At 35.0% G+C, this 14,184-nt stretch overlaps 1 protein-coding gene across 1 annotated transcript; it reads left to right on the top strand.

Moving 5' to 3' along the window:
* Positions 1–857: 857 nt before the first annotated feature.
* Positions 858–13,933, top strand: LOC140431638 (putative sodium-dependent multivitamin transporter; the record flags this gene model as incomplete). Its single annotated transcript, XM_072519528.1, has 3 exons — positions 858–1,079; positions 4,155–4,311; positions 13,750–13,933. Coding segments are annotated over 3 exons (563 nt in total), but the record flags the coding sequence as incomplete, so codon positions are not given.
* Between the last annotated feature and the right edge of the window lie 251 nt (positions 13,934–14,184).

Here is a 14,184-nt window from a genome sequence, read left to right as displayed (position 1 = left end):
GCGTCTATGTATCTGTTGATACGTATTTCGACTTAATAAGTCTCATCAGAACAGTTATTCATAGCCGTTCTTAACGTGAAAATAATCTTTTCTGTCTTTTAAGAAGCAACAATAAAATGGCTTCGTATGGACGCAATAGCGACATCTGATAGAAAAATCGGTATGATAGTTTCGAAACAAATTCAGACTCTGAGATAGCGCGGCAAGGTATAACAGACGTTGATAAAGATGTTAATAGAGACATGGGGAATCTAAAATTTGCATTCTACGACATGTCTATCAACTAAGCAGAAATCCTTAACGAATTTGTTTCTTGTACTCATACAGAGTAGATCCGAATAAAATGAAAAAGACAGCAAAGATTTGATTTCACGTACAAAGCGTCTATGTATCTGTTGATACGTATTTCGACTTAATAAGTCTCATCAGAACAGTTATTCATAGCCGTTCTCAACGTGAAAAATAATCTTTTCTGTCTTTTAAGAAGCAACAATAAAATGGCTTCGTTATGTCGTTCTCCATGTCTCTATTAACATCTTTATCCACGTCTGTTATACCTTGCATTTATAGAAGGTTCAGATTAAAGCAGAAATCTGAATTTGTTTCGAAACTATCTTACCGATTTTTCTATCAGATGTCGCTATTGCGTCCATAACAAAGCCATTTTATTGTTGCTTCTTAAAAGACAGAAAAGATTATTTTTCACGTTGAGAACGGCTATGAATAACTGTTCTGATGAGACTTATTAAGTCGAAATACGTATCAACAGATACATAGACGCTTTGTACGTGAAATCAAATCTTTGCTGTCTTTTTCATTTTATTTAAAATATCTTTACTGTTTTTTTTTTGTTTTAGGAATATTTATTAGCAGACAAAAATATGTCCATCACACCAGTAGCCTTTTCATTAATGGCCTCGTTTATGTCGGCTATTACTCTGCTAGGAGTATCGAGTGAGAATTATTCCTATGGAATACAATTTATTGTTATAAATTTTTCTTATGGAATTTTTACGTTTATTGCAGCATATTATTACCTACCAGTATTTTTCAAATTACAAGCCACCAGTGCTTATGAGGTATGTACCTTAAAATATTTGGAATCAATTTGCAATAGTACCGAAGTAAATCTTATTTGTATAAGAAAACGCTAAAATCTAGACAGACATATTTGTAACGTTTGTTTGGTATAAGGTATGTCAAAAATATTAATCGGTTTAGATTTAAATAATATCTTGTTTTGTTCAAAATAAATTGCACCCTATCATTTCTCAATTAGATTATTAGACAAAAGTTATAATGATATTAAATACCGATTAATTGTTGGTTTTCATTCGCTTTTTTACTGCCTTATTTGGAAGTACACTGCGTTGGAAGAAATAAATACACAACGGATACATTTGGCAACGCTGTAAGCTTAGTCTACTCCTTCTTATTCTTAAGTCCGTGTCGGTCAAATGTTTGATCAAACTAGTTTGAGCAAACTGGCGTAATGACGTCATAATTACAGTTTGTTCAAATTTTAAAAATATACCTACCTGTCACACGATCATTCAAATTTGATCAAATTGACGTATGTTAATGAAATTAATGGTCTTTTTTGCATATTTATTAGTTGCTTGTGCTTTAATTGCGATTCAAATTTTTTTATCTATAGGGGAGAGGAGGGATAGTTGATTCCGGTGGGATACTTGATCATTCTATTTTATATTTATTAAAATATTTATTTATTTTATATATCTAATATATAGGCCAGTAAATGAACGTGAAGTACGCCGATCTAATAAAAGTAAAAAGACTGAGAGGATTTTTTTTTAATAATGTGGATGCTCTACATTATATAAACAGCTTCTTTCTCAATATAAATCAATTATCTAGAAACTTATTACAGTCTGCAAGATGTTTTAAAATTTTATTTTTATTTTATAACAAAATAGGAAGACAAATAAACCACAAATTATCAACCAAAGAAAAAAAGAAAATGAATTTCATCACGTTATGTCTAACTACTGATTTTTATTTGTCTTAAATATTTGTCGACCAATCAAAATTAAAGTTTGATCAAACTGACCTTGACAAATAGAAGATCCTCTATTTTTAGAGGATTTGATGAAACTCAGGATGTGACATCATATGCTGTCAATTTTTTGGTTTGGTCAAACAAGTTTGATCAAATACTTGACCGTCTGACACGGACTTTATAGGCCAGTAAATGAACGTGAAGTACGCCGATACCTTGTAAGTTGCTGTGTCACCGCCGAATTACATGAAAATTGGATTGGGATTTTAATTACCCTCCACTTCACATTTGAACTTGTACTGTTGGTAGATTTTTATTTTTTTGAGGGTGAAAACTAGCCCTATTAGAAAAAAATCTTGTAATGGACTACTATAACGACTATTTAACTTATATATGTTTGTAATTATTGTATCCGTAGAAACTAATTGTAATCTTATGGCCAACTAGGAAAAAACTAGTTTTTAGAAAAAGTAATAAGAGGCAACATTTTTTTAAAAATAATCTGTTAAACTAATAATGCCACAAAATTCATTTGCTTTGAACGTACTCAAAAGTTTGGCGGGTTTTAGGGCTGCACACACCCCTTAAAATTTTTCTGTCCGCTTAGGTTTTGTTGTTTCTTTTTATGAAAAATCCTCAGAACAAGAAAGTAACGTGTCCATTTTTATTACAAAATGTCAAGTAGTTTAGGAGCTAATGCAAAAAACAATTTTTATTTTGTAACTTCAAAGGGCTGTAACTTTTTTTGTGTATACTTTTGTACTAAGGTAAGTTGGATTCAATCAATTTATTTTTGTCCCCGGAATGCGTGATTTAATTTATGACATACCTTTTTGAAACACCCAGTATACACTAGTCTGTAACAAAAGTTTAAGTTAAATTTAATTTATGTTTGCGTTTAAAATATGCTTATAAAATTTAACAATAAATTGTAATACAGTATACTCCCTCTATAACGAACACGGTTATACGAGGTTTCGCTTATAACGAGGTACATTAGATGTCCCGTGAAATTTCTATTGAACTATAACCCTTTATAGCGAGGTAAATTTGCTTATAACGAGAGAAAATAAGATTGAAAAACGTGTTTTTTACGTTTTGGCCCGGCCGTAGCTATAAATAAATACCCTTTTTAACTGCGGGCCTCCCGTAATAAAATTCTTACAATTTATGATTCTTAGTCGGAAATGTAAAATTTATGATTCACAAGTGTCATTGTAGGGGATTGACCATTCACATCTAATAATATGGGTCCTAATAGACAAGATGTAGAAAGTGTTTTAAAGGTTGTCAGAAACTTTATCAAAGGACAAAACGCAAATGAAGAAGCATAAAACTGTTTCACATCTTAGAAAATATGATAGATAGAATACTGGACAATTTAAAGCTTGAAAATACGCTTTATACATATTTACAGAATACAGATTTTTTGTTTTAACGTATATCATTGACAATAAAAGTAAACAACTCTTTTTTGTTTTAATACATTTCATTGATAATAAAAGTAAACAACTTTGTTTTAAAAACGCCATTCAAACAATATTTATTAGCATCTTATATTGCTCCGAATGCTTCACTATAGAAAGTTAATGTTTTAGAAAACTACATATTCATATGTATGCACAGTATTATTGTTGTTGGACATAACGAGATCCGCTTATAACGAGGTAATTAGTCTGCCATTTCAGTTCTCGTTATAGAGGGAGTCTACTGTATTTTATAAAAACTTGATTTTTATTTGAACCAAATTAAAGTTAAATTAACACATAATTCAATTTTAAATTCAACTGTAGCCTATTAACATGTTTTGTTCAATACTACCAAACAGGAATTCTTTAGAATAAATAGAAAAAAAGAGCAAAGACAGCGACCGCAAAGGGTTAAGTCACACTTGTTTAGTCTAAAAGAACATATATTTTAATTAATAGTAAATAATAAAAACAAATCCGAAGTGTTGGTTCCAAGTGGGGGTTCAAGTACTAAATATCGTTTACTAATATTCACGTTTCAACACTTTGTATTTGAGTTACTGTAAGTGCCCTCCAACATTCAGAAAGTCCAAAAAAGACACGGCCCAGACGCGAAAAATGGTAGAAGCCTCTGATTTCATTTAATTCATTAAATATCTTTTTAGTACTTAGAAAGGAGATTTGGCAAAACAGCAAGACTGGCAGCTTCTTTGTCATATACTCTACAAATGACTTTATATATGGGAGTAGTGTTATACGCACCTGCCTTAGTGTTAGAAGCTCTTACAGGTATAAGCAAGTTATCAGCAATTTTATCTGTAGGTAAGTATATACTCACTGGAACATATTGTAGCGAGATTAAATAAAACGAGCGGTTCGAATTTATATACATATATTTATTTATAACTTTACAGTTCGGTAGTATCTTAACAACTAACCCTCCTTCTAACATTGTTACCTATATATACTGCAGTTACTAGGTTCGAGAATATTCTGGCGTTGTCCCACCTCTAATTCGCCTACGTGACCGGTTATTCTCTCTCGCACTCGATACGCCTCGAACCTTCGAGAAGAGTATTGGAGATGCAATGCAACCGTTACCTGGGCCATGCCAAGAGCATGTTCGTAACACTGCTCCCCTCTTAAATCTGATCGTCCCGATCAGCAACTCGGGATATATGTAGGCACAGGATGGCGGAATCTACAGGACTCTCCAGCTCTGCATGAACCCTTTAGAAAGAAATAACAGTCTACTGACTTTGAAGGATACGATCTCATCGGGTTAATGCAACACACAGTAATTCGTACGCCGGTTTCTCGGAAGATCACTTCAAGCATACTTCTGACAATCTTCCAGTCCAGATTATCTAGTGCATGGCCTATCTTGGGTAAGGCCAAATTCTTGATGTCGTAATTGCACACAATTTTCTTCAAATTAGTTAGAGCACGCCATATATCCCCGTAGCTTGCCCTGTCTGTATACGACTTCCTGGTCACCATATACAGCAAAGATCGAGAACCATCTTCTAATCTCAGTACTCTTCCAACTTTAGGTTGCTGGTTTTTTAACTCGTCCAAACGACCGAATTTCTTATAAAATACGGATGAGATTCCTTTAGTCATCTCAAGATCTTGGGCAACACAGTGGGCTAGAGAGACGTTATGCGGAACACTAAAAAGATCCTGCTGAACTTCTGTGGTCACGCCGAATCTAGCACTCTTTGCGTAATTTGACATAAATTCATTCAAGCTTGGTCGCCGGTCATCTTTGATCTCATGTTGAAGGGTTCGTGCTTGTTCTGTTTCATTTGAGCCAGCATATGGTGCGAGACGATTTATGTGAACTACTTTTGGTTTACCTTTCGGCAACTTCTTAATTCGGAATATTACGTCATTTATTTTCTTTTTAATTTCATATGGACCTTCCCATTGACTTTGCAGTTTGGGAGACAAGTCTCGACGACGTTGTAGATTATAAAGCCAAACAAGATCACCTACTTCATAGCTTTCACTCTTGCATCGAGAATCATATTGATCTTTCATTCTGTCACTGGCTATCTGGATGTGTTGTCGGGCAAGTTCATGAATGTTGTTCATTCTTAACTTCAGGCGGTCGACATAATCTTCGCTTGCAACATGTTCTTCGGAAGGTCTGCAGCCAAACTCTAGGTCGCAGGGTAAACGAACTTCACGACCTAACATCAGGCAGGTTGGAGTCTGTCCTGTAGTTTCATTCACGGCCGAGCGGTAGGCCATTAGGATGAATGTGCTGGTCCCAATCTCTTTGATGTTCTGATACAACTTTGGACAGGTGTTTACCCATTGTTCGGTTCATTCTCTCGACCATTCCATCTGATTGAGGATGCAGGGGTGTCGTTCTGGTCTTATTGACACCAATCAATTTACAAACGTTTTGGAAAAGGGTTGACTCGAAGTTTCGCCCTTGGTCGGAGTGGATCTCCAAAGGAACACCAAATCGGCTAAAGAATTCTTTAACAAGTACCTCTGCAACGGTAGCAGCTTCTTGATTTGGTATCGCATAGGCCTCAGTCCATTTCGTAAAATAATCCATGGCTACCAGGATATATTTATTTCCATCATTTGTCTCTGGAAGTGGACCTGCAATGTCGATTGCTACTCTTTCCATAGGACTACCAACATTGTACTGTCTCATGGGTGTCCTCTTTTTTACCAGCTGGACCATTACTGGTTGCACACAGTTCACATTTCCGGCACCATCTTCTTACATCATCTTTACAGTTCACCCAATAGAACCGTTTTCGAACCTTTTGCAGAGTCTTCGTGATACCAAAGTGTCCACCTGATGCACCGTCATGCAACTGACGCAATACTTCTGACACTTTACTTTTAGGTACAATCAACTGAAGCTTAGTTTCTGTACCATCATCGTTCTCAAAGGTTCTATACAGAAGATCATCTTTCAGCACTAGACAATTCCATTGGCTCCAGTAACACTTGACTTCTGGACTACATGCACTAATGTCTTGCCAAGAAGGTCTTTCACTTCGACGCATCCAATTCAATACTCTTTTTATACATGGATCATCTGCTTGAGCGTCTTGTAACTGTTGAGGCTGCCATTGATCATTAATGACGGCGGTTCGTCTCACGGGGCAAAGTCGTTCTTCTAATTCAAGACAATGATTACGATTTGCACTGTATGCTCGTCTTGACTGAGCATCAGCATTTGAATGACTCTTTCCAGCCCTGTGTTCCATTTGTTCTAGCTTTCTGACTGTTGCATTATTTTCTTGCAATTTACGGCTAATGTGACCTACGTCGCCATCATTCGAACATCTGGTTTCGTGTCTCTTCGGCATCATGTTACGAACTACTTTCCGTACGATTTCCTCCAGACGTTTCTCGTTTTGTTCGTCGCTCTCTTCAGAGGTTCGTACTCGATAGCTCCGTGAAACTTGACTAGCTGTTTCATGTTCCAAGGCAATAGCGAGCGCTTCATCTAAAACTTTCGGTCTTGCTAGTCGTAAAGCTTTCTGTAGTTCACTGTCTCTTAACCCATTGACGAAGGCATCTACAGCAATTTCTTCCAAAATGTTGTCTGGTGCCTCTGGATATGCCAACAACGCTATACGAGCAATATCTGCTTCAAATTCTTGCAAACTCTCACTTGCTCGTTGGATTCTACTTCTTATTTATACTTTGTAGACTGGTTGTAGATGGGCATCTCCGTAACGTTTATCTAGTCGAGTGAACAAGGTCTGGTAACATTTTTCTTGACCCTTAGGAATTGATCTTAGGATATCCGCAGCATCACCTCGTAAAGCAGCAGTCAAGGAAACAGCTTTTTCTTGTTCTGTCCAATGATTGGCTGTCGCAATGGCTTCAAATTGTCTAAGGTATATGGACCAAGAAGACTTTCCATCAAATGGTGGCAATTTGAATCTAATTGAAGCAATTATGTGTCGTTTCCTCTCTGGGTGATTCTTCTTTCACTACCGGATCTAAGGCTATTGTATTAACTGGTGGTAGCACTTTTGTGTTAGTTATCATGGTCTCTAATTGTTTGATCTTCTCTTCTACGTCTTCTATCTTATCGTTAACATTTTTCTGTATCTTATCAAATGTTCTTGAGACTTCTTCAAATTTCTCATTGTTTTGATTACATACTTCGTCGAATCTTCTAGACATATTTTCGAATTTCTCGTCGTTTTGTCTGGCTGTTTCTTTAATAATTTGAGAAGTTTCTTCGATCATTTGAGACGTTTCATCGAATCTTTTGGAAATATTCTCGAATTTATCATCATTTTTTTTAGAAGTTTCTTCTATCATTTGAGACGTTTCATCGAATCTTTTGGAAACAGTCTCGAATTTATCATCAGTTTTTTTAGAAGTTTCTTCTATCTTCATTAAAACTGCTTCTTCTGCTGACTGAAAATGGAATGTCTCTGGGTCATCTCCATTCTTGTTTAGAACAGTTTTTAGTCGTTCTTGGAGTATCTTCTTGGACCCGCTGCAGTCTTCATCGCGTTCTTCCAGTTGCTCACGCAACTGTTTTACTGAAAGTTGTACTAGCAGCATCTTTGGTCAGGCACACACGTACTTTTTAAATGTTCTTTTCGTACAAAGATCACTACCGAACTACGCGGATGTTCCCGACGAACAATACTTTTCAAAAGTTCAAAAGTCTTTTTCAAAAGTCACTGCTGAATTTATTTCTTTTGCTTACACCGTAACACCACTGTAGCGAGATTAAATAAAACGAGCGGTTCGAATTTATATACATATATTTATTTATAACTTTACAGTTCGGTAGTATCTTAACAACTAACCCTCCTTCTAACATCGTTACCTATATATACTGCAGTTACTAGGTTCGAGAATATTCTGGCGTTATCCCACCTCTAATTCGCCTACGTGACCGGTTATTCTCTCTCGCACTCGATACGCCTCGAACCTTCGAGAAGAGTATTGGAGATGCAATGCAACCGTTACCTGGGCCATGCCAAGAGCATGTTCGTAACAATATATTAGAACTAGTAATAAAAAATTTCAAAATGATCTCCAAAAATTTTGGCATCAAAACGACCGAAACCACCTGCTCATGTTATTACATACAACAGTCAGAGTAGAAAAACTCTTGAAAAAAAAAAGTTGGCACAAGGCAGATGCAAAAATAAATTTATTTAATTCATCTTCAAGCATATTGCTTCAAGGCTATTGTTTGATTGCTTTGTAATGTCCATCTTAGAATACCAAAATGATTTTTTTTAATTAATCGATTATAATATAGATTTTTCATCATGTTGATTCTAACATATGTTTGACTTTATGGCCTATCAGAACACAACGGTGCCGATGCATTTTCCATATGTCATTCCATATTCCATAGACAATAATGGTATACCACTTGTTCTCTGGTAATTTTTATATTTTATTTTATTTGTCATTGACAGGAACTTGTCGATGGTTGTATTCGCTCCGTGCACATGGACCGGTATCGCTTTCTTTAGGTTTTTATATATATCATCGCCATTTACACCAATGAAAGGATTTACAAATCTATAGTAATAAAATTCAAAATTTGTAATTAATCGTATAATATTGTCTGTATATTAAATATTTGTATATAAATAACGTTATCGTATTATTTATGTTATATATTACAAATAGAATTGTTGACAGTTGAAAAATTTGGATATGTTTACAAACACATTTGTTTTGTCTACACAAAGAACAGAATAGAGTAGAAAATACTTACCTAAAGAAATCCAAAAAAGAACTAAGTAGCAAAAGACCGATGGGCTACAAGAATCTTGTTTAGAAATTTAAGAACATGGAGCAACGCATGGCAGCTTCCATTTACATAAAAAACTAAACGGGTTGACAGGCAAAATCATAATTTACGGACAAAATATTACAGGCAAGTGTATTAAAGAGCGTTTCACCGATGGAAAAATATTAAATAATAGAATTATTTAAAGATGACCAAGAAATAACATTCTAACTGGGATACTGGACCACCGATTCTAATCTCAGAAGTTCAGAAAGCCATTGACCAAGAGGAACGAAGGAAGGCTTCTGGTCCTGACGAAATACCTGCAGAATTGGTACAATTATTAGATGATGAGAGAGTTGCGATTCACCTACTTCTTTAACAAGATATCATCATCATCATCATTTAACCCGGATCTATCCACTGCTGGATATAGGTCTCCCTCAGTCTTTTCCATGTATTTCTGTTTTGTGCTGTTTGCATCCAATTTTTGTCGATCCGTTTTATGTCATCAGACCATCTTGTTGGTGGACGACCTCTACTTCGATGTGCTTCTTGTCTCGGTCTCCACTGTATTATTCGCTGTGTCCATGTGTTATCCGACATTCTAGCTATGTGCCCCGCCCAGTTCCACTTAAGGGTCATAATTCTTTCTATGGCATCTGTCACTCCTGTTCTCCGTCTTAATTCCTTGTTCGTGATCCGATCCCTACGAGAAAAGCCTAACATCGATCGTTCCATGGCTCTTTGTGTAACACAAATTTTATTTCTTACTTTCTTGGTTAGTGTTAATGTCTCTGCACCATATGTAAGTACTGGCAACACGCACTGATTAAAGACTTTTCTTTTAAGACACATAGGCAGTTCTGATTTAAGAACATAGCTTAGCTTGCCGAATGCCACTCAAGTGAGTCCTATGCGGCGGCTAAACGGCTAAACCCCCCTCCTCTATTCATGTATGCAAAATTCAGGAAATTAACAAGATGTGCAGTAAGGTAAATTATCAGACAACTGGTTATTATCAATATTATAAATATTTCCAAGAAAAGGAATGCCAGACAGTGTAGCGACTATCGACTTATCAGTTTAATAAGTCACACGCTCAAAATGTTTATGAAAATATTGCATTGTCGCATATATAAATTTTCTGGAGGGATAACTGATGATGAGCAGTTTGGTTTCCGAAACGGTGTGGGTATTTGGGAGGCTCTTTTTTTGCATGCAACTACTGTTACAAAACAGCATTGCGTTTAGGAAAAATATTTACGGTTTCGGAAAAGCCTTTGATAGAGGACCACATAAATATACTACTATTTCAATGCTTGGACTGGACACGTATGACATTAGATTGCTCAAAAATCTTTACTACAATCAGACAGCTTGTATTAAGGTGGATCAAGAGGTTTCAGCTAAAGTTCTATGAAACGTGGTGTCAGACAGGGATGTGTTATGTCACTGATGTTTTTTAATGCCTACGCTGAACCAAATAGTCTAGAAGACTTGAAAGACCCTGTTAAACGCTGTAAACAACGAATGTACTGAAAAAGGCTTAACAATCAAGACAAAGAAATCAAAATGCATGGTGTTCGGAAAAATTCTGGGTAGTTGGATTAACTGCAGGGTTTGCTTTTATAAACTTTTAATAAATTTGTGAAAATGCACATATCGGGAGCCCTTTGTCGGGGCTCTCCTACTGTTCTACGAACCTAGACTCTTTGCTGGACTCTTTTTGCCTTTAAAAAAGTGTTTTTATTTCATTACCGATGCAATAATTAATGCTAATCTACCAAAGATATAATCTACGCAGAGGGCACTTCGAATTGGTTGGTTAAAATCCCTCTGTAAGACACCGTGAGGCTCCGTAATATTCCAGACCCTTCTTCCTTCTTGGTGATATCAACACCAGTTATTACTGCAACAGTTTGCGATGCAAGAAATATTACCTACCATCGTTTTGAACAATTATATGTATAACTAGTAATTCTGTCCGTCGAAAGCGACGGAAGGTTCAATCAATATCTGCAGTCACTCGTTAAAATATATTGTTATGATTGTTTATTTTGACTTTGATTTTAATTTATTAAGCCAATAAAAAAATTATAATTTAATTGTTATCAAATGTAAAATAAGACTCCTTATATTACCTGTGTTCGATGGATTCAAAGATTTTCTAGTTGTCCTTTATCGAGATAGAGAAGAAGGATAATAATAAAAGAAAATAGTATATTTCAAAAATTAAGTATTCTTTATTTTATATAAAAAAGGAATAAAACAATTTTCAACTTCTGCCGTTATCTTATCAATCAGCATACAAGAAAATAAATGAAATTTTTATAATAATAAGATTTTAAATCTACATAAATTTATAATAAGTGAAAACCAATTTTACTTAAACTTTCCTTTACTTGAAACAAAAAACAACAAAACTGTAACTTTTGATTAGTCAAACAAAACTCACTTCTTTAAATTTGAATGATAATGACCATGATGTCAACACAGATCCTTCACAGATACCAATTTCAATTATACAAAACACTTACAGCTTTTTTTTTTCTTATTGAATTGTATGTTGGCACATACCCAGAAAAATCCAGTCTCCTCAACGATGTGATCTCTCCTCTTTGGCACCTCGACTCCTTCCTAACGTCTCTGCAAACCTCCTGCAGACTACACAAAAACACCTGATTCACTTCTCCAAAAACTTAGCTACTTATTTATGACACAAGGACCTCCTTTTGTCAACTTGATGCCGTAAAACTACTTTCACATATACTGCACAAAATGCCCACGGTAGATACAAGGACCTCTTTTAATCTACTTGTTATCTCCTTCTGCAAAACTATTCACTTCTTTCACAATGCCGGTATCCAAACTCACGAACCACACCCTATCTTCTAACAAACGACTGTTTCCTTCGATGGCCAAATTACAACTGCCTCCCCCCGTCTCCTAATCAGGCTAACCGCATTACCATTCAAAAACGACTATCCAATCAAAAGCTCAAATCTTGTTTACTACTGTCAATGTTTGTTCTAAAAATTCTGTGTATGATTTGGGAAGACCAAATTACTGTTTCAGAGAAACAATAAATAAAAATTGATTTTTCTATCCTCAGTCTGTTAATACACAATCTATACCTGTTTCCAAAGATTAGTATATGGTCATTTAATACACAAATAATGACAAGATTAACTTACAGGTAAAATGTCTTCTAATTCTAAACAAAGGGGTTTTTTGATAATTTTGTTGGAAACGGAAAAGGCCAAACAAATTTCTATTCTTATCTACACTAAATCTTATCTTAAATTACTATATACAATTTGTTTATAATGATATCTTAAAATTTTATTCCGATGGATCTTTTTATTTATTTTTTTCTTTGGTTGAGAAAGAAGAAGTATGACAATATATATATACATATATATATATATATATATATATATATATATATATATATATATATATATATATATATGTAATATATATATGTAATATCAAATAATACTATTAATAACACTGGTCTGCCTACTACTGTACTTGGGATTCTAACTACCCATTACTCCTCGTTACCCTATTTCCCTCAAGTTCACCTATTCACGTTACATTGTCTACATTTTGTAAATTTGAATGGATATTATCTGGCCCTGTTTGTGAGCTAATCGAAAAATCTCCAACATCATTAGAGGCAGATAAACTCTTTGATTTACTTGAAGATGCTCCGGAATCCATTGTAACATTTACTTCTTGATATAATTTACGTTTTTTTTGGGACAAAAACTGCACTAACTTCGCTATTTTCATCTTCCGAGTCACTCGAAGCTTACGAACTAGGAGAGTAAGCATCAGACGAATGAACATTACCTATTATTACAGAATCATTTTCGTCATCCGACATTAGTTCATCCCACAACTGTAAAATGCGTTTCTGCCCTTTTTCGTAATCTCCCATTGTGCGTACACCTTGTTTACATTCACTTTACTGCATTGCTATGCTCAAAAACTCTGTTCATCTAAGGAGCTAACAACAGACTGGCTTGCACTTGCACGAGTCGCTTGATTCTCGAGACGGTTACTTTTTCCTTGAATACCAGGCAGTGCCACGGCATAACGTATGTACCATATGGTCCCGTAGAAGCAATATAAATTATTTGGGCCTCGTGGCAAAACCTTAGGCCACAAAAAAAGACAGATACCCAAAAATATTATTCAAATAGATTATAAAATACCTTAGCCAAACATAGACTATTACAAAAAAAAATTGGTCCCAGGGGCTAATAATTTTCATTGTATGGTGGCGCTAAGGTGTTAAACATGACGTGTATCTCCTTCTGTCGACTGCATAGAACGAATAGATACCTTTGAAAATTAAATACTCCATGCTTTTTATCATTATTGAATAAATTTTTTACGCAAAATAAAACTCGATATATCTTCACAAGTTGATGGCGTTCTTCCTTATATTATCAACTATTATGCGCTGATAAGCCAATAAAAATTATTTTTAGGCATTGTTTGCACGTTCTACTCTACAATAGGAGGAATGAAGGCCGTTTTAGTCACAGATGTATTTCAATCTTTGCTTATGTTTGCTGCCATTTTCTGTGTGATTATTAATGGATGGGTCGAAAAAGGAAGTTTAGCAGAAATCTGGAGAATAGCAGAGCAACACAATAGAACAAATTTGCTGAAGTAAGTTTAGTTTTGGAAATTATTCTTTATAGCTTTTAATTGAAATGCCCATGGATAAAAATATAGACAAGGGTTTTCGGATTGTTTACGGTATGTGTTATGGTATAGGTGTTCTTATGGAATTGCTCATATTTTTATTCCCAGTTTTAGTTATGCTAAACAGGTACTTGCGACTGTTTTAGAGCTCGAAGATTAACTTAACTTCCTTTATTACTTATTATTAATTGTGGTTTAATCCCGTATAAAAAATA

This window comes from Diabrotica undecimpunctata, unplaced genomic scaffold (assembly GCF_040954645.1).
Source record: "Diabrotica undecimpunctata isolate CICGRU unplaced genomic scaffold, icDiaUnde3 ctg00001556.1, whole genome shotgun sequence".
NCBI lineage: Eukaryota > Metazoa > Arthropoda > Insecta > Coleoptera > Chrysomelidae > Diabrotica > Diabrotica undecimpunctata.
The sequence above is the reverse complement of the archived record's forward strand: the minus strand, read 5'-3'. Positions and strand labels throughout refer to the sequence as shown.